The sequence below is a fragment of the Megascapheus bottae genome, chromosome 28 (assembly GCF_031878675.1).
Source record: "Megascapheus bottae isolate mThoBot1 chromosome 28, mThoBot2.hap1, whole genome shotgun sequence".
In the NCBI taxonomy this organism is placed as follows: domain Eukaryota; kingdom Metazoa; phylum Chordata; class Mammalia; order Rodentia; family Geomyidae; genus Megascapheus; species Megascapheus bottae.
This window is the reverse complement of record NC_143536.1, coordinates 7,809,582-7,835,672: the sequence shown is the minus strand read 5'-3', so window position 1 is coordinate 7,835,672 and position 26,091 is coordinate 7,809,582. Positions and strand designations below refer to the sequence as shown.

Sequence of the window (26,091 nt, the reverse complement as noted above, 5' to 3'; positions counted from 1 at the left end):
GCAACTCTGGAGTTTGCACTCAGGGCCTTGTGCTTGCTAAACAAGTGCTCTATCCCCCAAGCCACGCCTACATCACAAATTCTTTTAAAAGATGAAGTCGTGTGTTGACATCAATTCTCTGGAATAATCATCAAATATTAATCAGTTTGATGCTAATAACATCCATATCATCCATGCAAGAAACTATGGGATTCTTTGTTGTATGACTGTCCTTTCCTTCCTTCTTTGAACATAGCAGTCTATTTTTTCCTTTGGGTCACTTCCTGTCAGAACTCCAACTGGTTGTTCCAACAGGAAGTTGGTCTCTGACATCTGCTCCCATCTTGGTTGCCAAGGTTGGGCTGGAAGGATGCGGGATGCCTGCTGTTTCCCTCATCCACCCAGGTAAGCCTTGTTGATCAACCAAGGCAGAAAAGGGGTTCTCTCGCTCTGTTTGGTGAGCACGCTGCTTGGGTCGGGGCATAGGAATTGCTGTGCTACTCTGGAAGAAAAGTGAAAGAGCTTCTCAGCATTCTTCTCAGACTTGCCTGCATTTACACAGCAAGGTGGAGATGCAGCAAGATGGGCTTGTCATTTTCAGGGCTGGGCTATCATTGCATCACCTTGTTTTCATCAAAGTATCATTGATTCTAGCAGATGGAGCTCGTTTTAGCTAATTCAAGAAGTCAGAAGAAATATGTCCAAATCCAGAGAGAAATATCAGTAGCATTCATCTCTTTATAAAAGATCATGGTAATACCAAAAGCATGTGGTGACTTTTCTGTCCTTAGACTAAGGACTGTTAGGTTACTTTAAGGCAAAGTCACACAGGAAATAATTTTGCAGACACATGGTAAGACAAAGAACAATTTTAACAATCTTTAATCTTCTATCTTACCTACCCTTTGGCAGTTAGATGGACCTATGGTTCCAGCGTTGTCACTTAATTTTGTACTTAAGTAACATTTGAGACTTCAGCCCAGATGATGGAAGATTATCTGATCTTCCATTTTCCAGAATTAGCTTGAAGATACTTCCTGTTCTAGGGCAGAGGCTGTCAGATTGCAGCCTGCAGAGGGAGATCTGCTTTTGTAAATAAAGTTTTATTGGAATACTGTAGAAGCAAACATTTAGGCACAGAGATTTATTGGGGACTTACTAATAAAAGTAACCTCTTAAGTAACCACAATACCAGTGGGTCCCCCACAATTTGTATCAGAAAGAGGGCCATATTAGTGGGTTAGAACATAAATATGTACACTTGGTCTGCCATGTCCTTATTTTATCTTAAGATAATATCAGAGTCAGGTGAATGCTGGAGCCAGCGTCTCATTGTGAAGATCCACATAGCCTTCCAGTGGGTTGGTTTTTGTTTGTTAGTTTGTTTTCTCTCTATTTGTAATTTGCTTAGAAACCAGCTGAGAAAATCTGACTAGGTTTACTGTGGATAAAAACATAGTGGTAACAACTCAAGATGATAGTGCTCATGTGGAGCTGAACCCCATACACCCCTATTCTAGCCAGAGCAGCTGTAGGCTTGGCGGAGCTTTGGACAGCCTGGGATCCTGTGGAGAAAGACTGTCCCCTGGCCTGAGCAGCCCACTGCAATGTGAGCAAACCACACCACCCTTTGGTTTTGAGGAATGTGTGGCTTACTTCCTTGTGAAGTGCACTACACAGGAGATGCCAATGATGAGGAGGCCGATGACGATGGAGGCAATGGCAACCCACTTGGCATTCCGTCCCAGCCTCCTGGCTCCTTCGTAGTCTCCCTCATTGTAGCTGTTCTGAGACTGTGGGGACACAAAGAAAGAGCTGGTGACACAGATGACTCATCAGGAGAGGGACAAGGAATCTGGCTGTCCTGACAAAATGGCTCTAATAGTGCCAGCCTTCTGGGCATGCAACATAGGTATTACTACCTCTGGGAGACCGACCTTTAAGTGCAAGGCTGACCCTGCCTTCTGTGAATTATAAAGGTTACAGTGCTTAAGAGTGCTTGTCTGTGTTGTGTAGGGCAGTACATGATGCCTAGTACCTATTAGCAGAATGAAAAGATGTGTCTTTTCCTCTAGAACAAGACACGCAGACTTTGCCAGCTATAACCCATGAGTCCAAGTCAGCCTTTACCTTTATTTATTTATTTTATTTGTTTTTATTGGTGCCAGTCCTGGGGCTTGAACTTAGGGCTGGGTGCTGTCCTTAAACTAAGGCCCTAAGTAACATTTTACAGCTTGAGCCACAGCTTCACTTTTGGTGGTGTTTGTTTTGGAGGGTAAATTGGAGATAAAAGAGCCTCACAGACTTACTTTTCTGTCTAGGCTGGCTTCAAACCATGATCCTCGGATCTTAGCCTCCTGAGTAGCTACAATTACAGGTATGAGCCACTCGTGTCCAGCTTTACCTGTTTTTGTAAAGTCCCTTTGATACATAGACAAAATCATTAGTTTGCTATTGATAATGGCCACAGACTGAAGGGAGTTGGGACAGTGTTTGCAGTGCACAGCTTGCATGGCTCTTGCCTATGCCAAGGCTCTTATCTGGTACCTACAGATATGACTTTCTCAATTGTCAACATGTGGCACTGGTGAGCAACAACAGGTACCCTGAGGCTCATCCACCTTCCTCCAGCCATCCTGGCTCTACCTCTCCCCCCGCCTCATATTTCCCCAGGGTACAGTGTTCGAGTTACTACAAGGCTCAGTAGAGCACCCTTCCTGACTCTGCATCCAGGCCAAACTTGTCATGTATTTCCATGTTGTCTTGGTTGCTAGTGCTTTGAGTCCTGTCTGGCACATTGCAGGAACTCAGAAGCTAGGCATAGACTGAATGGACACGTGACTACGTCTGTTTCCCTACAAAACATGAGTTTGAGCTGGGTGAGGTGGCTCACTCCTGTAATCCTAGCTACTCAGGAGGCTGAGATCTGAGGATCATGGTTCAAAGCCAGCCTGGGCACTAAAGACACTAAAGACCATGAAACTTTTATCTCCAATTAATCACTAGCAAAGGGGAAGTGGGGCTGGTAGCCTTGAGCTAAAGAGCCCAGGGAGAACTCCCAGGTCCAGGGTTCAAGTCCATGACCTACAAAAAAAACCCAAACAAACCCAAAAACGTGTGAGTTTGCTAAGTGCTTCTTGTGGCTCTCCAAGCTAGTAGTGTCAAATGCTCACAGCATCCCTGCCTCTGAAGAGGACAGGAGGAGCTGCCAGTCTCTGTTATAGTAAGTCCTCTCTGTAATCCTACACTTACTGCTCCTCCCCAAGTTGCACTGCGGCGTAAAGAAGATGATGAACATGCACATTTTAGAGTCGTGTGCGGGGACACTGTACCAGTGATGTGAATTGTGGACTTCGTACGGAGCCTCAGTTCTTAACTCTGATGTCATTTCAGAATTAATTGTACCTGGACTCTTAGGAAGATAGACTCCAAGCCAGAGAAACATTCAGTACACTACAGAGCCATTTGCTTCTGGAACCCTTTCTTCATTTTTGGAGCTGAGCTACCTTTGTCAGCAGTAGTCTGGAGACTCAGCAACCAGGGGGACATGATTTCAGGGGTCTTGTGTACAGACAAGATCCAGACTTCTAGCAAGGTGAGATCTAAAATTTTGAGTCCCTGATCTTGGAGTTCTCAATCCTGGAACCCATTAGAACTATCTGGTTAGCTAAAAACATTGACATATCTGGGACCCTCCTGGAGAGATTCTGATTGGGCTGGTGTGTTGGACGAAGCACCTACTGTGTGTGTGTATGTGTGTGTATGTGTGTGTGTGTGTGTTGACAGTTTTGTTATGATGGTAAATTGTACATAAAAACTGATCACTTTCTTTCACCATTTGGAGTGTATAGTTCAGTGGTCCTAAGAACATTTATGTAATTGTTGTGCGGCCACCACCACTGTTTCTGTCCAGAACATTTGCATGACAAGTCCCTGACATGAAAGTGCCATTCTCTTCTCAGGCACTTGGGCATCCAGCATGCCAGCAAGTGCTCTACTACTGAGCTGTGGGCCCCACCCTCCACTGCCATTTCTTTTCTTCTCTAATCAGTATGTTACACCAAGGGATTTGGCAGATGAGACAGACTAAAGTGGTAGACATGGGTTTTATTTATTTTATTTATTTTTTAGTTTTAGTTTTTATTGTTGGGGTAATGTATAGAGGGGTTACAGTTACATTTGCCAGGTAGTAGGTGCATTACTTTTCACACATTGAGGACATGGGTTTTAGATAAAATGCATGTGCTATAAGTGTTCCCCCCTGCCCCAAAGAGCTTAGAATGTAAGCTATTCCATCTAGCATGGGATGATCTGGAGAGAATTGGGATGGCTTCAGATATTCAAAGTTGATGTGATCTTATTTATTCTTTAAAAAATTTACCCTATATTTTGTGAACATGAAAAGGCTTTCTGTGCTGCAGAGACATATAGAGTAGATAGTAAAGCTCTTTTCCTAATCTTACTACCCACATTTAGCACTTCAGTACATTTGCCTCTACAGATTTTGCTCTATGAAACCTAAACAAAGAATATAGACACTCTGCTCCCCCACTCTAGCTTCCATAATGACTGAACACATAGATCACGGTCAGAAGAAAGAAACAGTTTGCATCCTGAGATACATCAAGAATAATGGAGTCAGCCTGTCTAATCCATGTCCCTCATGCATTAAAACCTATGTTTTTCCCACAGATCTCTACAAAGGCAACTTCATCCCTGCCTTGGGCAAAGTTGCTGTCTCACCATGGGCTACCTCCTTTGGGATGTGATAAACTCTTGAAGAAGATATTGCTTTGTATCTTACCATGAACCGACCAATGCAAAACTTGGTAACCTTGGCAACTTTTGCATTTTCTTTTCTTTAAATACTTGCCATTGTGCCTTTCATTTAGCTAGTTGGCCCCTTTGAAGTTACCTTTCCTTTTAAATAAAACTTTTCCTTTCCTTTTCTAAATTTCTATTCTCTTGTGGATCTGGGATGTTCCCCAAAGACCTTTGTTTTGAAAACCTAGTTTACATCCTGTGGCATTATTGAAAGGTGCTGGAACCTTTTAGAGGTGGCATCTTAATGGGTACAGAGATGGGGAAATAGAGAGGACGGCAGACAGGGAGGATACGTTTGAGGCCAGCCCAGGCAAAGGGGTAGTGGCCAATAAAATAAATGGCTGGGCACTGCAATGTGAGCCTGTCTTCCCAGCTGCATGGGCTTTGCATAAACAGGAAGACTGTGGTCCACACTGGGCATAGATATGAAACCCTATTTGAGGAATAGTGAAATTAGAAAAGGCTGGGATGGGAGGGGCACGTGGCCCAAGTGACAGAATGCCTGTCTAGCAAGCTCAAGGCCTTTAGTTCAAACCCCAGCAATACTACTGCTACTACTACCAACAACAACAACAGAAATGGGGCCTAGTGTGAGCAATTTAGGTCACTGCAGGTGTGTCCTCGAAGGGGATTATGGGACCTCCCTTCCCCTCTCTTTTTCTTACTTCTGCTCACTCTCCTTTCCCTGCAAGGTTAGCATCATCATTTCCAGATGCTAAGCTGTGGTGCACTGCCTTACCACAAGCCCAGACCGCCAAGGTTGGAACAAGTCTTTGCTCTATTTCACTTGAATAACCTTGACCATAATGGAGACACAGAAGTATCCAGTTATATATCCAGGCCACCATTGGATTCATAACTGCTCCATTATCAACAAGAAATCCCTCCTCCAGCATTCCTTCTGAGTCACCCTTCCACCATGCCACTTTCATTTAACTAAGAATGCTGGCCTTTGGATCTGACCTTGAGTTTCTTTCTTATAGCATAGCTTCATAAAACACTTGTGTTCCAAAACATCCAATAGCCAGTTTCTATCTCTGTTCACCCTACCAAGGATGTTTTAGAGAAGGGCCTTTTGCTTCTTCCAGTTTGTATTTTCCTCTGGGATGGAAATGGACCTTTACCAGAATACACAACAAATGAGTTCCCATCTCACATTCTTGTGAAGTAACCAGGATTCGCATTGCTTTTTCCCTTTTCTCTAACCCTGGGCTCCTGTTGGCAATGTGGAGCAGTTAGCACAAAACTTGTAAGAGCATCTAGGTCTTGGTCAGGGGTATTGAGCTGGTAAAGGTCACCTTTCAATAGAAAAGTGGGCCAGTGTAGTAATCTCATGACTCCATCATCCCTGCAACTAGTCCCTTCCAGCTTATTTATACATTCTTCCCTGGATGAACCCAACACCCACAGAAGGAAAGCTGTTCAGTCGCCAGGTGTGAAGCTGCTGTTTCTGTGCTGAGCCCCAAGATAGTGGCTACAGGAGAAGATCCCAAGGCTTGTTTCCTGTTGGAGGGTCCAGGCAGCTCCTGGAATCCACAGCCCAAAGAAGGATAGCTGTTCTGATAGCTAGATCTTAACAGTTGGAGAGAGGAGCTAAGGTTGTAGCCATTCACGACACATTACACCGAATGGCAAAGATACACCACTGTCCCCAGGCAGGAAACGGCTGAAAGCACTCTGCCTCTGCTCTTTAGCTCTTGCTACATTCCCATGTGATACTGTGGGCGGTTGCTGCCAGTGTGGGGCAGAGGGGGACTCCCTGGAGTTCTGCTGTGTGGCTTCTAACCCTGGCTGTACCTTAGAATCTTGCAGGTACGGTTTTAAAATCTTCCTGTGTCAAAGCCCCATACCAAAACAATTTAATCAGGGTCTTTGTGGATAGGATCTAGTACTGGTTTGAAAGTTTCCCAGATGAGTTTGAGGAGTGGCTGGATTTAGAACTGCTGTCTTAGATGGCAAAGCATTTGTTTATTCATTCACTCCTTCTTTCATCCACATATTCATTCATCCTGACACCCATTCATTTGTACACATTCATTGATCTACTTGTTCATTCACTCCTTTGCTCATTAATTAATTAATTAATTAACCCAGACAGTATTTACTGTGTGTCATCTATGTGTCAGACACTGCTCCTTCACTCATGGAGCTCAAATTCTGGTAAAGACTGAAAATAAAAAAGTCAATATGTAAATAAAGAAGATGATTTCACAGTATTATTGTTATTATTATTATTATTATTATTATTATTGGAATAGGAGACACACTAGGCCTCCTTGGCACAGGTCAAAACTTTCTCAACAAGGACCAAGAAACACAACAAATCAGAGAAAGGCTGGATAAGTGGGACTGCATTAAACTGCAGAGCTTCTGTATGGCAAAGGACATAGCTAGTAAATTAGGAAGCCTACAGAATGGGAGAAGATCTTCACTAACCATACAACGGACAAAGGCCTCATATCTAAAATATATCAATAGCTCAAAAAATCGAATCACTCCAAAACTAATCTCCAAAGAAACAACCATCCCATTAAAAGATGGGCCAAAGACTTAGAGTCTTCTCTGAAGAAGAAATAAGAATGGCCTATAGACACATGAAGAAATGCTCGACATCTCTGGTCATAAAAGAAATGCAAATCAAAACAACTCTTAGATTCCACCTCACTCCAGTTAGAATGGCCAGGATCAGGAAAACGAATAATAACAGATGCTGGAGGGGATGTGGCCAGGAGGGATCACTACTACACTGTTGGTGGGAGTGCAAACTCATTCAACCACTATGGAAAGCAGTATGGCAGTTCCTCAAAAAACACAGTATTATTAAGATAAGGAAAATGGAGAGAAGGAAGATCAGAGAAAGAGCAAGGCCCAAACAGGGCTGGAGAAGAGGGAAGAGCAGCAGGTGTACCTATGTGAGAGAGAGAGGGAAAGGGAGAAAGGAAATGAGGACACAGACAGACAGACATGAGGCTAGAGGGAAAGGGACCAGGAGCTATATTATAGTAATAATCACACTAATAAGTATTTTTCAGGCCTGGCCCTATACGAACTGGGTGTTAGAAGTATCAGCCACTATTGGATAGGGAACGGTGGAAAACAAGATGAGGGGTGGGGATGGGGGGGAGGGAAATGGGGACCAAGACATGTGAAAGGGTTATCAATGTATGGGAATGAATGCACCATCTATCTGGCAAATATCATGTAACCCTTCTATTAATTACAATAAAAATATATGAGAAAAGAATTCCATTGTGTATAAATACCACATCCTGTTGGTCTACTCATCAACTGAGGGGCATCTGGGTCGGTTCTACATTCTTTGCTATGGTGAATAGTGCTGCAATGAACATCGTTGTGCTAGTGGATTTAGTATGTCCTTGTTTCTGGACAATTACGTAAATGCCAAGTAGTGGAATTACTGGGTCATAGGGGAGCTCTATGTTTAGTCTTTTGAGAAACTGAACGAGTTTGCACTCCCACCAACAGTGTAGTAGTGATCCCTCCTGGCCACATCCCCTCCAGCATCTGTTGTTATTAGTTTTCTTGATCCTGGTCATTCTAACTGGAGTGAGATGGAATCTTAGAGTTGTTTTGATTTGCATTTCTTTTATGACCAGAGATGTCGAGCATTTCTAGAGACATTAGGCCAAATAGTATGACACTAAATGTAAGGACCTCCAGGATAAGGAAACAAAAGCCATATAATGAGTGATAATGTCCTTAATGTACAATGTTATCTCTCATGTCTTTTGCTATTACCTGGTTATCTCATATTGTTACAATATTTCACCTTGTTATCTGATATATTTTATATGTGCTTAATTGGTTATTTGAAATTGGATAGGGAAGGGGGGAAATCAAGATAAGCGGGGGGGGGGGAGGGGGGGAGGGAAATGGGGACCATGTCATGAGAAAGGGTATCAATATTTGTGAAGTTATGCACCTTCTGTCTGGTGAATATAATGTAACCCTTCTATTAATCACAATAAAAATTATTTAAAAAATTAAAAAAAGAAGTGTCAGCCACTTTATCCCCCAGGTTACAATCAGGGAACAGTTTCTCTCTCAGAGAGAGACTCTGAGTCTCTCTGAGACTTAGAGAGAAGCAAATGTTACTGCTTTCAAAGGCAGCTTGCTATGGTGTTACAAAGGTAAACAGATGCCCTTACAAAAGCACAGCTTGAATGGGTCTAAAGGAACCTCAGAGCTAGATTCCATGTACTGTTTGATAGCCCAGCAGTAGATAGCTGGTGCAATTCTAATTTAGTAACATTTTGGCCATTGACAACAATAAAAAACAAACAACAACAACCAGGAAATGTACCCCTTAGAGTTGAAACAAATGTCACTGTGGAAAACTGGTTCCTTTGGGCAAGATTCCTGTACTCACTTTCATACAAAATTGACCTCTAGATGTCAAATACTAGTGATGGGAGATGTTACTAGTGAGTTTTTATTTTCCCCTCCTAGTCATTCTGGGTTAAATAAGTTAGATCAGTGGTCGGTGAACACAGCAAGAGAAATTAGTGCTTATTTGACTTTACTGTACAGCTGCTTTGTGGGGATGAGAGCAAAATAGCTATTACATGTACTTCTTGTCTTCTAAACTCTTCTTGCCCGGTTTTTCCTTCTTACGACTTTCCCCAATGTAAAGAAACCACAAAAAAAGAACTGAATAAAAAAATTTAAGAGTTCTGTCATTAAATTCTCTTCTCTGGCACAAACAGCAGGCATATTTTCTGTGGGACAAGTGACAGAGTGAAGCTTAGCAGCCAGTGGCCCCTTCATGTGAAGCGGCTTTTCTGGAAAGTTCTTGATATCCGATAATGCTATATGGGAATTGAGTCTAGGTCACTTGGGTCAGGGGATGGGCAGGGGACCCCCAATTTTGGCCTCAGTTGGCCTCCTTTGGTTCATCATTGCTCTGAGAGACATTCTCTTTGGTTTATTTGCTAGTACTGGGGTTTGAACTCAGGGTCTTGTTTTTGCTAGGCAGGTATTCAAGTACTTGACTCATGCCCTGAGCTCTTTGGCTTTAGTTATTATCATTTTTTTTTTCAGATAGGACTCAAGCCTTCCTTGACGTCTCTGTCCTCTCTCACACCTCTAAGCTGTGGCTCACTCTGTGCCGAGTAGATGCCTCCCAGACTCTCTTCACTTCTTTGCCCTGATTTGTGTATGTGAGTCCCTGGGGGAAATAGAAGGACGTGCTGATATGTAGCAAAGCATGGGTAAACCCTGAGAACATCGTGCAAAGGAAGGAATCTAGACAGGAAAGGGTATGTAGCGTTTGCTTCTATCTCTCTCTCTATCTATCTATCTATCTATCTATCTATCTATCTATCTATCTATCTGTATGTATATGAAATATCCTAAGTAGACAGATCTGTAGAACCACAAAGTAAGCTTTGGCTGCTCGTGGAGTGGGAAGAGGGGAGAGAAGTGACTGCTAACTGGCATGAACATTTTTCCTCTCCCGCCCTCCTTTAGTGGTTCTGAGGATTAAGCCTACAGCCTCCAACTTGCTAAGTAAGCTTTCTACCACTAAAATCATGACACTTTTCAGATAGGGTCCTTTGCTTTCCCCCAGGCTGGCCTTGGACCTCGATGCTTATATCTCTGCTTCCTGATGATTAGCATTACAGGTGTTTGTTTCACCATACCTGGCTCTTACAATGTAAAAATCTTTTTTTGGAATGATGAAAATGTGCCAGCATTGTGTAGCGATGATGGTTGTACAACCTTCTGGGTATAATTAAAAAAAAAAAAAAACAACTTGCTGGGGTACTTCCTAGGTACTCAGGAGGCTGAGATCTGAAGATCACGATTCAAAACCAGCTTGGCACTGAAGTCCATGAGACTCTTATCTCCACATAACCACCAGGAAACCAGAAGTGGTGCTGTGGCTCAAGGGGTAAGGAAGTAGCCTTGAGCCGAAGAGCTCAGGGACAACGCCCAGACCCAGAGTTCAAGTCTCACAACTGACAAAAACCAAACAAAACTTGAGCCATATACTATTATAATTTGTTTTAACAAAACAAATTGAGATGGAACTTTTACTAATATAGTAGCTCCCAGAGAAATCAGTGTGCCTGGCAAGACAGGGTGACAAGAGTTAGATGCATCTTGGGGAGGCCTCATGGACATGCCAGTACCCACTGGAAGGGACAATTAGCCATGCAGATTAGGCTTTGTGGGAGTACCTGAGAAACACACCCCCTTTATTATACAGATGAAAGTTTTCCAGGGAACCAAATTTACAGTGAAGGATAAGAATTAGCCAAACCTGGGAAATTGTTGATTAAGTCCTGGTTAAAATAGCAGATCATTAATGCCTAGAGAAGCAGGATCCAGACCCTAAAATAATCTCTGCTCCAGTGTGGAATGAGGGTTGAAGAAAGAACAGATTGTAAATTGGTGCTGGATGTGGGAGCAGGTTGACTTGAGACCAGAACAGTAGGGTTTGCTAGGAACTCCTATGGCATATCTCTCCGAGTGACAGAAGGCTCAGCTCTTGATTATGTGGCCTTATTCTACTGGAGGACTGGGGTGGGGGAGAAGAGTTAGATTCATTTTAAGCAGATCCCATGGCATAACATACATGTCAGAGAGCTTTTTACTACCCCAGGGCTGGCCCTGTCCAGGCCTTCCTATAACTTCCTATGACAGGCTCCTCAGTTCACTTTTATTCACCACCCTTTCTGACATCAAATCTCTTGAGCTCTATCACCCTTCTTTTCTGGTTCTTTCCTCTCACACCTCTTGCTTATTCTCTTCTCACTGTTTACCACTTTCTAAAAATGATCTTGTTTACTTGCTAACCTGTGCATGGCCTACAGACTTTTTGAAGTATTCCTAGCCTTTTGTTCTTTCATGGGTGTTCATGTAGTGAATGCATATATACAGGTATGTGGATACTTTTAAGTGATGAGCAACTGGGAATTCATGGATTGTATGATTCGGCTTTCTGTCCTGTTTTCTTCATACTGAGCATGAAACCCTCTGAAAGCATGGCTCTGAAAGTTGGGTAATACTTGGTGTTGTACACAGATGTGTTATAGTTTACATAGCCTATCTTCTAAATTGGAATCAATATTTATGGCTGTCTCCATTTTTTCTTTCCTTTAATGACAACAACAAATGTTAATTAAGCTGTTACTCAGTGCTGAGTGCCATGCTGTCATGTTCATTCGTTTTGCTTTAGAAATTATTTCAGAACTAATGTGGGGAGAACATCTAGTTTGTAATATTATGCCTGTCCACTGAGCTGATAGTTTTCTATTTTAATCTCCTGGTGGAACCTTCTTTGTATAGATCTTACATGTCCTAAATCTGTCACTGGCATTTAAAATTCTTTTATTGGCTATTGTGAATATGCCAATATTCTGATCTGTTGAGTTGCAGTACTGAATTTTTAGATGGTATTGCCTACCTACTCCATTTCTTCTGTTTTTTCTTTTTTTTTTTTGCCAGTTCTGGGTTTGAACTCAGGGCCTGAGCACTGTTCTTGGGCTTTTTCTTCAAGGCTAGCACTCTGCCACTTGAGCCACAGCACAATTTCTGGCTTTTTCTATATATGTGGTACCAAGGAATCAAACCCGAGTCTTTGTGCATGCTAGGCAAGCACTCTACCACTAGGCCAAACTCCTGGCCCTTTCTTCTGTATTTTTTTTTTTGCCAGTCCTATGCTTGAGCTCAGGGCCTGAGCACTGTCCTTGGGTTTTCTCAAGGCTGGAGCTCTACCTCTTGAGCCTCAGCACCACTTCCAGCTTTTTTCTATGTATGTGGTACTAAGGAATCAAACCCAGGTCTTCGTGCATGCTAGCAAGCACTCTACCACTAGGCCAAACTCCTAGCCCCTTCTTCTGTCTTTTTAAAGTCATCTTCATTTTCTTTATTCGTTTACTCTAGAGAGAAGTGAGATTTCCTCTTTTCATCTGTCTGTTTGCTTCTCTGTGTGCTTATCTGTCTCTCTGTCTTCTCATTTGTTTCTCATCCCCTGTCCTTCTCCCTCCACCTTCCCCTCAAACCTGTAGCATGATATCAGAACAGATTCAAGAACTTTATATAGCTCAGTTGTGTTTTAGATTCATGACTCCTAGAGAGCAAGCTATCCCATCAAAATAGCTTGTTGTATGTCAGCACTTAGTGCCTTTTTTTTTTTTGCAACAATGCCTAAACTTTCAGATGACGTGGAGATTTCTTGTTTAGATTCTGCTTGCTCTTATGCTTCTGTTCCTAAAAGGTTCTTCTGGGAATTCAGAGACTGGCTTCCAGATGGTGGTGTGCACCCCCTCTCCACCGCTATTAACTCGTTCGTGCTCGGCCACGCCTTTGGTTGTTTTCTTATTTTGGATCCACTTGACTATTCTGGCGGCGGCTTCTTCTTCTTTCTTCTTCTTCTTTCTTCTTCTTCTTCTTCCTTCTTCTTCTTCTTCTTTTTCTTTCTCCTCCTCCTCCTCCTCGTCCCCTTCTTCTTCTTCTTCTTCTTGCTACTACTACTACTGTAGTGTACAAAGGAGTGACTATTCCATAAGTCAGGTGATGAGTACAGTGCTTCTTGGTCAGCATCACCCTTTCCTTCATTCTCCCCCGTTTTTCCCTCTCCCATCCCAACTCTCAAGTTAACGTTCATTTCTTTACATAGTGTACATTGCATGTAACAATTGCATTTGCTCACCCCTCCTCCCTCCAGTCCTGTGCCTCCTCAACCCCCAAAACAGGTTTCCGCTTCCTGGTATTTGTTTTGTTCAGAGGAGTTCTGCCTTTGACTACTTTCTCTAAGTGCACCCTCCTTTAGATTGTAAATGCATTGGGTCCTGTGTATATCATCATGCACAGTTGTAGTTTAGATCTAGCTTCCCCATCTGAAAAATACACCATTTGTCTCTCTGAGCCTGGCTTACTTCACTTAATATGATTTGCTCTAGCTCCATCCATTTCCCTGCAGATGTCATAATAATGTTCCTTCTAATGGATGAGTAAAATTCCATTGTGTATAGCACCACGTTTTCCTGATCTACTCAGCTTTTGGAGGGCATCTGGGCTGTTTCTATAATGTGGCTATGGAGCATATGAACATATGCAGCATAATGCAGCAATGAGCATTGATATGTGATTGTCCTGTGTGACCATGTCCTGACTTACAGTGCTCTGTTTTGGTTGTTTCCTTTCCAAAAATATCAAGGACAAATGAGAGTTGTTGGTTTGCCTTGTCGGTCGTTAAAGCTGAAAGCTTGGAGGAATTCTGCCAGGTTTGATTGAGGAAATTACATGATCCTCCTACAGAGAGGGGCAAATGTATTAGAAGAGAAAGCTTCAAGTGTGTGTATGCAAACAAGGAGCCTTGGCCATCCAACTACAGACTGTGAGTTATATGAAGGAAGGAAGCACTGTCATGTTTGACTTCTCTACTATGGTCACCTTTCCCTGCCTCAGTTTTTTCCTGGTTACACACAGACAGTAGCTGTCCTGTGTGCTTTGCAAAGACTTTGGGAGGGATAGGTAAGAAGTGTGCCAGATGAAAGTGTTCTAATGACACATGTAATGAGTTATAATAATTGTAACTGTGCTAATAGCCATACTACACTACTCTAACAAAAGCAGAATAAAGAAAGTCATTAAAAGAGGGAGGTCTCTCTGCCATCTGATGAATAGGAGATCTGATACAAAGTGTAAAGGACCCAAAGACAAGTTCCTGAATTTTGCTATATTATCTTGAATAAGATTCTTGGGATTTTTTTTTGGTCACTTGTGGGGCTTGAATTTAGGGCCTGAGTGCTGTCACTGAGCTCTTTTTGTTTAAGGCCAGCATTCTACCACTTTGAGTCACAGCTCCATTTCTGGCTTTTGAGTGGTTATTTGGAGGTAAGAGTCTCACAGGGACTTTTCTTCTCTGGTTGGCTTTGAACTGGGCTCCTCAGATCTCAGCTTGCTGAGTAACTAGGATTACAGGTGTGAGCCACCACTGTTAATGATTTTGGGAGAAAGTTTTTTTTTTTTGCCAGTCCTGGGCTTGAGCTCAGGGCTTGAGCACTGTCCTTGGACTGTCTCAAGGCTAGCACTCTACCACTTGAGCCTCAGCACCACTTCCAGCTTTTTGCTATGTATGTGGGGTACCGAGGAATCGAACCTGGGTCTTCGTCCATGGTAGGCAAGCACTCTACCACTAGGCCAAACTCCCGGACCCTGGGAGAAAGGTTTTATCTGCTATTTTGTTTCCTGCTCTCTTTCCTTTTCTTTCCTTCCCCTTTCCCTTTTCCTTTCTTTTCTCTTCTTTTCCATTCTAGAAACTTTGAAGGCGTATGTAAACTGATGGATAGCATAATAAATCTCCATCTTCCTGTAACCCAGCTTCAAGAAACATCCATTAGTGACCCATCTTGTTCTTTTATTCATACCCACCCACGTATGTGATGACAGATCCAGCCACTATAGCATTTTATCAGGAAATCCACATTTGATTGTCGGTTACACTTTTTGATATGAACACCCAGATGAACACCTCCAAGTGGAGGTGAGTGTTCTCCCCGTGGTATAGGACTGAAAGTGCCCCTACTGCCGTGGGCTTCTGTGGCTCCCATGTTACCAAATGCCTGCGGCTAAGCTCTCCCTCACAGGGGCGAAACTTTCAAAAGTAGCCCACAGAGCAGCACGTGGATCCCTTTAATCTCCGGGTATTTAGAAGAGAGCTTTGAAATGAGGCCACACCTCACTCGAGGCCTTTATCATCTGAATGTTCTTTAGAGCTGCAAGAGCAGAAATTAATAAGAAGTCAGTCGTGTGGATTATGACCTGTAATCTTATTCCCCCTCCTATGGGTGATGGTCATGTGGGAAGAAGAAGGGAAAGTTGACAGAAGTCTCAAGAGACCAGGCAAATAAAGTTTGGCACTCAGACTCGGACATTACCCAGGAAGTATCAAGCTCTGAGCTTGTTACTTCAGCGTTTTGCCCCAACTACCAAAAAATAAGGAGCGCCTCTCTTGTAAACCTGTGGGCTGCCTAAAATCTAGCTTTGATGGAAGCAGTCCCTGGTAGAGTGTGGGTCCAAAGGAAAGACATCCAACTTGCGTTGTCTTGCATCCCGTGGGCATTTACTTTCTCTGTGACCATAAGCTATGTTTTCCAGAGTAGGTGTGGTTGGGCTCAGGGGTGGTCCATCTGTGGCTTGCTCTGGCCAGCCCTGGCCCAGATAATGTATTGTGACAGTGGTTTTGGGCCAGCTACCCTACCCAGTATCAGTCAAACCTTCCATGGGCATGTGGGAATGATTGCCTTGTTCTGAGAAATGTTTCTCTGTGCCTTTTTGCTGTATCAAATAAAGTTCCTGGATCCCTTGTCTTCCTCTGTCTTGGCTCACTCCCTTGGTTCACTCCTCCTATAACTGCCTGAGAGAAGATAGGTGGGAGGCAATTCTTTGAGATCTTAAATGTCTAAATGTGTCCTTGTTGTTTGCTGTCCCATTGATGAGTATGCAGATGGGTCAAAGTTGGCAATGATTTCACTTTAGGATTCTGAGGTAGTTTTCTTCCCACTGTTGTTCATTTTCCTGTGTTACTGATAAGAATTCCAAAATCCTGAGCCTTTATATGTATATTTCTTTTCTTGAGTGGTTTATAGGCTTAGGAGAAATCTTATCCCTGGATATCTGAAATTCCCCACATTGTGCCTTAGTGTCCATCTTGTTTCTCTCATTTTATTGGGCATTATTTTTTGATAATTTCCATGTTTTCATTTCCTTTTTCCTCTGTCCTGAAATGTTACATTTCTGGGAATTAGTCTCAAATTTTAATTTATTTTCTTGACTATATCTGTTGGCAAGAACATTTTTTTCTCTATTTTTCATTGTGGTAATATATAATTTATCGCGTAAGCAAATTATTTTTTGTTGCTTTCAAATTTTAGCAAAGATTGCAATGTTTTAGTATTATAGGGAGAAATGGGAAGAGACAGAAACACTTTTCTGTTTCCTACACAAAAAAAAATGAGAAAGACTTCTCATTTAAACCATTTCTAAGTATTTAATTCAGTGGCATTAATGTTACATTCATGGTACTGTGTGATCATCACCACTATCCAATCCAGAGCCATTCTGAATTGAAATTCATTCATTAAACACTTCTTCATTAACGACTTCCTGTGTCTCCACTCTCCTGGTGATGACTGTCCTGCTTGCTGTCTCTGTGAATTGGACTATTCTAGGTACTCATTTAAGTGGAACCATTTGCTATTTTGTAACTTTTTTTTTTTTTTGTCTATCATGGGACTTGAACTCTGGGCTTGGGCATTGTCCCTGAGCTCTTCTGTTCAAGGCCATTCTCCTACCCCTTGAGCCACAGCACCACTTTCTGTAATTGACTTGTGAATAATGTTTGTAAGGTACATCCATTTTGTGGCTTGTGTTGGAATTACTTTCCTCTCATTGGCTGAATACTATTCCATTGCCTGTGTATGTCACATTTTGGATATTCATTCTTCTAACTCGTGGACACTTAGATTCTGTTTTCATATTTTTTATCTTTTTAAGTTTTGCATGACTTTGTGAAGCTCTTTCAAGTTGAACTTCAAACTCTATATTTAAAAAAAATCTATTTTGTGTTTTTTACTTCATAAGAACTCTGTTTTATCTCTCTGATTGCTCTACTTTGTGGATATGACCTAGTTTCTTATCTCTGCAGGGTGCTCATCCTCTCCGCTTCAACTCTTTTCTATGTCTAGAATGAACTTGTTTTCTTACACTTTGTTTTATTTGTAAAACCACACATCTCTTGTTTCAGGAGAAGTTTTGAAATGTTTGATCATCCCAGTCGCTGCTTCATATTGAATGTGGAATGGTAAAAAGCTTTGTGCGTGGGAATGGAGCTTGTCACAGGTTGTGTGGCCTTAGGACAGTTGGATGTGTATTTCCTTAGTTCTCTGGAGAACTCATTTGAACTGGTCACATCTAGAGAGAAATTCCAAGACTCCTGTCTGGATTTCAGAGATAGGGAGCCAGTCAGCTGGGGACAGAAACTTTCTGTTCAACATGTCCACATTGCATGAATCCATTCCCAGCATTGCTCCCCTAGTGTGTCAGCTTAGGCTGCTGTCTGGGGATCATTCTGTATAACCACACCAGAGAGCAAGTCTGCGTCTGCCCAGGCTAAGGAGGAAACCATTAGCTGGCTTCTTAGGGGTGGGAGATGAGTTGTGATGGCCAGGCTGGGCTCTGCTTTACCAAGCTGTGTGGTGGAGTGCAGGTGCAACACGGACCAGCCATTGCCGGGCCTGGGAGATGTACAGCCCTTCAGATGAACACGGGTCAAATGCTGGATTCACCGATGTCCCTAAACAAGATGCATTGCACTAGGATGTACCTGTGGGGTGCTGCATGATTATCCCAGGATGCCTCACAGAGTGAGGCATGTCCTCTGCTCAAATAACACCCTCTCATGTGTATCTTTCAAAGTTGTTTTTATTGATTCCAACTTTGTAAATTTATGGAAGTATCTTTGGACTTTCTCTGCCTCTTTTTGCCATTCTGGGAGCTGTTTTCAACCTTGTGTATATTTTCAATGCATCCATGTTTCCCTTTGTTTTTATTATCTTATGGTAATTTTAAATTGATATTTTCAATTCTTCATTGGGTAAGTCTTTAGTCCTACAGGATGTTAGTTTGCTGGCTCTTTGCACCAAATGCCACAACTGGCTCAGATCATTGAGGCTGCCACTGAAGCTCCTCAGACATTTCAAACAGGGAGTAGTCCAGCCCCCCATCAAGAGCCCCAGAGCTGGCATTGCTGTGCCCGAAGTTGCCAAGGAATTTAAAATCACAGACACCTCAGCGAAAGAGCATGCCTAGGGATCAGACAGGGGAGGCTCTGGTATCTATCGATCTATCCATCCATCTATAGTCTAGCTAGCCTTGACCTCAAGATCCTCCTGTCTGAACCTCCCAAGTGCTGGTATTGTAGGTGTTGCCACCATGCCCAGCAGTATCAAGGTTTCTTGCCTGTTTCCTGCCTCTAGTTATGTGACGCTTTGTTTTATCTCAGGACTCTATCAGCAAGGTCATCACTAGATATGGTCCCTTGACTTTGGACAAAATAAAACCGCCTTCTTTTGAACAATTTGTCCACACTATGCTGTTAGACTACTATCAATAGAACATGGAAAAGACAGCCAACTTTCCTCTGCACCCCTCTTCTTCTTTGTCCTTTAGATTGGGGAATCTTTGTCATAAAACTTGTCAAGCCTGGGGCCAAACTGCTTCACTGGGAAGAGCAAAGCTTAGAGTTTAGCTTTCAGTTGTCTGCGGTTCTGCTTGTTTCCACGTGTGACATATGTCTTCCGGTTCTAAATCTACCCCTGTGCCTGACAGGTACTGCACCTGCAGACATACTGCATTTTGTACCCGTTTTGCTAATGTAAAATCATGCTCACAAGCTGGGTGCTGCAATACACTCTGGAGGCTGAGGCAAGTTGGTTGTGAATTTGAAGTGAATCTAGGAGAGTTTAAGGCCGATCAAAACAGCAAAGTAAGACATTATCTCAACAAAACTAAAACAACATTCCCATTTCTACTTTACAGGTGAAGATGCTAAGGCTATATCTATCTATGTATCTATGTCTGAAACTGAGAGTTTTCTCTCTTCTGGGTCTCTTTCTATGAAACTATTGAAAAAAAGATTTGGTGATGAGGGGATTAAAAAAACGTGGTTTCTATGAGAAAAGTGTTACAAACCTCATCCATACTGGGTGGCAATATTAATATTGAACTTGCCCCTACAAAGTATGGGGGGGATTAAATGTTCATGAGTAAGCCAGGACAGAGTGTGAGCACCAGTGCCAGCCGGAGCCTCTGCTGCCTGGAGAATTTGGCTGCCCCATCTCTCCTAGCCTCTGCAGAAAACCCAGGACCGGATATTGAGGGAGGAAGAAAGGGAAGAAGTTGGCCAGCTGAATCTCATGAACCTGATTCAGTGGCTTCTGCTTTTCACTGCTTCAGTACCCAGGGAGAGGAGGGATAACAGAAGCCAATCATGATTGAGTGCCATTAACACCATTCCATCCTTCCTACATGCATGCATGTCCAAGTATCTAGTAAATCCTACCACATGCCATGGTCTCTTCTGGACGTTGCCCAAACAGCCACAAACAGAAAGGCCAATCCCCTGTCCTCATATGGCTTACATTCTAAGAGAGGTCAGAGGTCGTGAACATGCTAAATAAAGAGGCTTGTGGCAAGGAGAGAGGTGTTCAGGAAGGAAAGCAATATGGAAGGAGGATATGGAGCTTGTGGAGGGCTTTGAGTTTGAGCAGTGATCAAGTCTCATGTTAGTGTTATTTAAGTGAAGACATGAGGATGATGATTATGATTATGATGATTATGATGGTAATGATGATGATGCCTTGCCAGGTTCTGTTCTAAGAGCCTTACACATGTTTCCTGCATGCTCAGCCTGAACTTCAGCAGTTATGCACTTGAGCCAATTGGTTCACACAGCCAAGCTTGGGGGGAAGGATAATTTGCAGGTGCAAATGGAATCTTCATGGATACCCACGAGAAAGATTGGGTTCTACTCATGGCATGTGTTTGGTGGCTGCCACCTAGACCATCATCACCTAGCTGAGTTCCTACTGTCTCCCCACCACAGACAAAGTGGATCACTGGGGAGGGAGGGCTCCTGACAGGGTTGTCCAGAGACAAGGCTGGAAGGAACCTTACCCCGGAGGCACCCTCCTCCCCCAGCCACCCCGACCAGCTGCTCCAGTGAGTAAGGCCAGGACCTCCTTCCTACTGGGACTCACACAGCTCCGAGGCCAGCACCCCAGTGGAGTCCCTAGCCAGTCACCTGGGTGCCCTGGGTCTGGACAGAGTGACAGAGGCGCACGTGGGAGCAGGCAGGGTAGGGTTTCCAGGCAGCGCGGGGGTGGGGTGAAGGGGGGGGAAGCCACCGGATGGGACATTGAAAGAAAGGAAACGGCTGGCCGCGGGAGTTGCCCGAGAAAGTCCTCAGGCGTGCTGAAAGTGCGTGACACACTGAGGCAAGGGGAGGAGAGCGCCTGGGAGGGCGCATGCGGAGTTCAGGCGGGAGGGGGCGCCGGGAGTCGCCTGGGGACCCTCAAGAAAGTCCTGGCACAGGAGCACGGCGCCCGGCAGGCGTTGGCGAGGGGCGAGGGGAGCCTGTGCGCTCAGAGAACGGGGTGCGCCCTGGTGCTGGAGCGCTGGAAAAGCCGGGGGAGAGGAGCGGGCTGCGCCTGGGGACGCGGGAGGGCGGGAAGCCGAACTTGGGGGAGTTGGAGAAGTAGTGGATAATTGAAGTAAAGGGAAAGCTAGCACCCGGAGCCCCACGAGGAGCGCGCAGGAGAGTTCCCGGAGCCCACCCGCGCAGTGTCCTCCCTCCCTGCGCGTGTCTCCCCCAGCCCACTCACCATGATGGAGAAGACCAGGGCCACGATGTTGATGGGGTACGCGGGGCAAAAGCACGAGATGATGGTGAGCCACAGGTAGTTCCTGGGCGGGGGCAGGTCCTCCTCGGTCTTGTCATCTTCAGTGTTGGCCTCGGGACTGCTGCCGTCCAAAGCCCCCTTGACGAGGCCGGAGCCCGGGACGTACTGAGACATGGGCGAAGTCGGGGAGGCAGGCAGGGAGGAGGATCGCACCGTCCTCGCCTTCCCGGCCTCTGACTGCCGCTCCATGGCGAGGCTCTGAAAAGCGAGCGACCCGGGCTCCAGGGAGAAGTGACCTCACCCCCTCCTGCGTCCTCTGCCGGCACCGCTGGCTCAGGGACCCCAGCCAAGAGCCTCCCCACTAGGAAGGGGGGGGAGGGAGCAAAGGGAGGAGGGAGGAGGGAGAGGTGGGGGGGAGCCAGCGGCCCTGAGAAAGGGAGGGAAAGAGAGCAGACACTGCAGTCAGTGGGACACACCCAGAGACCTTGGGACAGATGCACAGACAGACATGGGGATCTCATCTGTGAGAAGAGGTCCAGGGAATGGCCAGCCCGCAGACTGAAGAGGGCCAGCTGAGTTTAAAAAAAAAAAAAGAAAAAAGAAAAAACAAACCCACAGAATTTAAATATATTCAAGGGGAAAAGATTCACTGTCCAGCTAGCTACGGACTTCCTTTTTTTCTTTTTCTTTTTTGCCAGTCCTGGGGCTTGAACTCAGGTCCTGAGCACTGTCCTTGGGCTTTTCCCTCAAGGCTAGCACTTTGCCACATGAGCCACACACAGCACTATTCTGGCTTTTTCTGTGTATGTGGTACCAAAGAATCAAACCCGGTCTTCGTGCATGCTGGGCAAGCACTCTACCACTAGGCCAAACTCCCAGCCTTTAGCCATGGACTTTCTGTTGTCTCCATACTACACAGGAGGCAACACAAGGATTTGACTTGCAGCCTTCCTCTCCCTTCTCCCCAGCCCCTCAATGTGGGGACAATGGAGTCTTCTCTCAGCTTTTCCTCCTCACAGGCTCCCAGAGAGTCATGCAGGCAGATCTGTGGTGCTGACCATGGCTGGTGGATGATTGGAATGAGAGAGTCCATTTTGGGACCTGACACCAGGCTAGCAACTGCATTAGTAGCTAAGCCATCCGTGAAGAACCTGAACTGAGGCTCTGAATTCAAGGCCAGGAAATGACTATATCAGAGACAAGTGACTTTCACCTTGCTGGGTCCTCAGGTTCTCCATCTGCAAAAAGGGAATAATTACAGTCCCTGATTTCCAGGGACCTTGGGAGTACTCTGCAGGATTGTTCTGCTGGTCAGATCTATGTGGTCAGTGAATGTTAGCTGCTAATAGCATGCTATTTCCTTCAGTATTGGTCACTTGTACAGTAGATACTGGCCATTCACTGTGGAAAATATTTCACTGAAAAATTTCACCGAGATGGTGGGACCATTAAAACAAAACAACAAAACAAAACCAAGTTGCTTACATCATCATGATTGTATTAACCATCTGGCTGGCTTTCTCTGGAAGGATGCTCTGATAGGTTTTCATGTACTTAGACCGCCCTTACTTGCTTATCTGTCTTCTACATTTGTCTGCAAACTCCTTGAGAGCAAGGATCATCATGATTGTGGATGTTTAGGCTGCTGGGTAAACACTCAAAGATGAAACAGTACCTTCTCTCTCATGCACCCTCACCCATTCTGATTGGTTTAATCGTTAGAATAAAGCAAAAGATTTAGCTTTTTCCATTGGCTGTTCCCCCAGACTGCTAGATGGCTTTTCCTTAGCCTTCCTCATCTCTCAGTTCAAAATCACTTCTTCAAAGGAAAATCTTCAGGTTTATCTAGCATAGATCCTATAACTGTTCTGTATTTTTCTAGCTTGTTTTTTTTGTGTGTTTATGACTCATAATTTCAATACTTACTGTTTCCCTGTGGGCTCTTTCTCTAGACTTTAAGCTTCCTGACCAGTTTAGAGTTTTATCACTGCTGGGTTCTGGCCATAGTTCATTTATTGAGTGAATGGACCAGAAAGAATTATCAGGGTGTATTGAAAAATTATTTCCTGGTCTTGCCTAAGACTTATAATTTCTCAGGAGATACCCCAGTTATCTGTCTAGATAGATAGTCAGTTTGACTATCTATCTATCCATCCATCCAGCCACCCAATCTTTCAGGAATTCTCTTACTGATTTCCACAGTGGATAAAAGAGTTTACATTCTCATCAACAGTGTATAAGGGTTCCAAATAAGAAATATATTTTTTAATACTCAAGAAATCTGTTATGTCTAGAACACTCTCTGGCAGTTCTTACACAACTGTGTAATTTCTCGAGTCATGATACTGCCTCCAGTTCTTAGAATCTAGTCTGGTACATGTGGTTTGGCGATATCATATCCTTGAGTGCTTCACATTCTACGTGTTGAAAGTGAGCTGATTTTCTTCCCTAAAAACCTACTTCTCCAGGCTTTGCCTTCTCTGACTGGCCCTACCCATTTTCTCCAACCTCCTCTTTTGCTGATCCTCTTCTCTCTTTTTTTTTTTTTTCCTGTTAGTCTTGGGCCTTGAGCTCAGGGCCTGAGCACTGTCCCTGGGCTTTCTCAAGGATGGAACTTTACCACTTGAGCCACAGCACAACTTCTGGCTTTTTTTCTACGTATGTGGTACCAAGGAATCAAACCCGAGTCTTTGTGCATGCTAGGCAAGCACTCTACCAGTAGGCCAAGTTCCTGACCCCTCTCCTCTCTTCTTGTACTTGAGTGACACTGTCTTTCTTGCCCCGTTCTATCTCAAAGTCCTCATACCTGCTCTTCTGTGCTCTTAGACTACTTCTGCCTGTCTATCAGCTCCATCTCACCTTCATTTCATGGATTGCCTCTTCAGAAAGGCATTTCCTTGCCATCCTGTCTCTTGTTCTTCACCCCACTGCCCTATTTATTCCCTGGGTCATGAGCTGACATTGTCTTGTTTGCTTATTTATTGTCTTTACCACTAGAAAGAAGTTCCCCAGAGCAGATACCTTTTTATTTTTCCTGTTTGGTTTACTAAATAGGCCAGTGTTTGTCCCTGAGAAGGTGCTCAACAGATGATCTAGTAGATGAATACAGCATACTGTTAGGGCATCATTCTTCTCTTCCAGCCTCTTTAAGAAACGTGTTATCGAATCCTATTGATTCTATCTCAAATGTGACTCCACACTCCATCTTCGTTTTCTATGCTCATGTTTCCATGCTCCAGTGTTTCAGTCATGGCTGTTACCAACAATTCTGTGGGGACTCCCTGAGCAATATTTATGATCTAAGTCTAGCTAGTTTTGCTGGTGTAACTAAGCCCCAGGTTTGGGTACTGATTAGAATTCTGCCTTTTCAAAGCCCTGGACTGTGTTGTCCAATCTAACCCACTAGGTTCATATAGGAAACTACAAAAGAAGGAGCTGTTACCTCTGTGTAGGTTATTCAACCCTCCAGAATTATCAAGCTTTTAATGAGTATCTCCTGAGTGCATTCAAGCATCCTCTGTATGAACCATCTAATTTAATTCCTACAACAGCTTTTAAAAGCTAGGTAGTAAAGTCCTTTTTACAATGAGGAAATCTAGGGTCAGATACGTAAGGGGGGTTGTGAAGTAGAGATGCGAGGATTTGAAGTAGGTCTAAGACTCCTGGTTAGCCAACAGGTCTTTGACAGAAAGTTAGATGGCCATCCTTCAAGTTTGCTGCAGTTATCATATTCTGCTCAGGGAAGATGGATTAATAGCTTGTTGGCTTGATCCCGAATGTAGCAGTGAAATTGTGATCACTTGAAACATTTAAAATTAAATTGAAAAGAAAGTGCCTACACCAGAAAGTGTAATGTATATGGCTCTAACTCTTGAGGGATGCATTAGATCACTCAGTTGGAGTTTCCAGGTCTAATTTCCTGAGCCTCACTGATTTTCTCTGGAGGCCAGTTTATTGCTCTTGGATGAACCATATTGGCTGATTGCTTAGTAATGTGGCAATACCTTCTTCCCTTTTTAAAATGATATAGAGGAAGAAGCAACTTCTATTAGTATAGGAGAGGAGAAAGGCTTATTGTAGCCTCCTTGCTCTCACCGTAGCAACTCGCCCTTTGGATCTTTGCAAAAAGGTGTACGGTATCTCCAAATGTGAGACCAGTGTTATCATTTCAGTAACACGATGATAATGAAGCGCAAACAATAACAAGTATCAACCAGTGGTGACACAGGTCCTATTTCCATCTCTCTCTTTCCTCATATGCGGATTTTTATTCACTCAAATGAGATTTTGGTGCTTTTTTCTCTTCTACTATTACAACACCCTTTGCTAATTTTTTGCAATCTACATGGTTTCCTATTGATAACATGGGTTGTTATTTATGTCACCATGCCCTGATTATTGGGATATAGTTTTAAATTTTCCTTTTGTATGTGTTGGTCCTGGGTCAGGGTGCTATCCCTTAGCTTTTCTACTCAAGACCATTGCTCTACCATCTGAGCCACAGTTCCACTTCTGGCTTTTTGGTGGTTTATTGGAGATTCTTGCCTGTGTTGGCTTTGTATCATGATCCTGTATAGCTAGGATTATAGACAGGAGCCACCAGCACCTGGCTAAATTTATTTTTTTTCAATGAGGTTAAATGAAATGCTGGAGTCTGTGCTTTTAGAGTTTAGTTCTGGAACTTCAGAATGAGAAAAAGGGAGGGAGAGATGGAAAGGCAGGCAGGGAGAGAGACAGAGAGAGAAGAATGAATATAAATCTGCTGATTCGTGAGATGCCAAGAGAAAGAGCCCAGATCTTTAGGAAATGGTATGAGAGGTCGAATGCTTTTGCTGCCAAATTTCACATTAGTTTC

The 26,091-nt window shown here is 43.8% G+C and overlaps 1 protein-coding gene across 1 annotated transcript; it reads right to left on the bottom strand.

Annotated features, from left to right (window-relative positions):
• Positions 1 to 1,617: 1,617 nt before the first annotated feature.
• On the bottom strand, positions 1,618 to 21,500 carry Tmem233 (transmembrane protein 233). The gene is made up of 2 exons (XM_090319933.1): positions 21,219 to 21,500; positions 1,618 to 1,772 (listed from the first exon to the last, which is right to left on the bottom strand). Exons 1-2 carry the CDS (start codon positions 21,483 to 21,485, stop codon positions 1,632 to 1,634), a joined length of 408 nt encoding a protein of 135 aa, XP_090176059.1. The 5' UTR covers positions 21,486 to 21,500; the 3' UTR covers positions 1,618 to 1,631.
• Positions 21,501 to 26,091: the final 4,591 nt, after the last annotated feature.

What these genes read in the sequence shown, in the direction of transcription:
- Tmem233 (XM_090319933.1), bottom strand. Translation starts at nt 21,485, where the DNA reads ATGGAGCGGCAGTCAGAGGCCGGGAAGGCGAGGACGGTGCGATCCTCC. An exon ending in CCCTGGTCTTCTCCATCATG is followed by an intron (nt 1,773 to 21,218) that starts GTGAGTGGGCTG and finishes GTGTCCCCACAG; the next exon opens with TCTCAGAACAGCTACAATGA.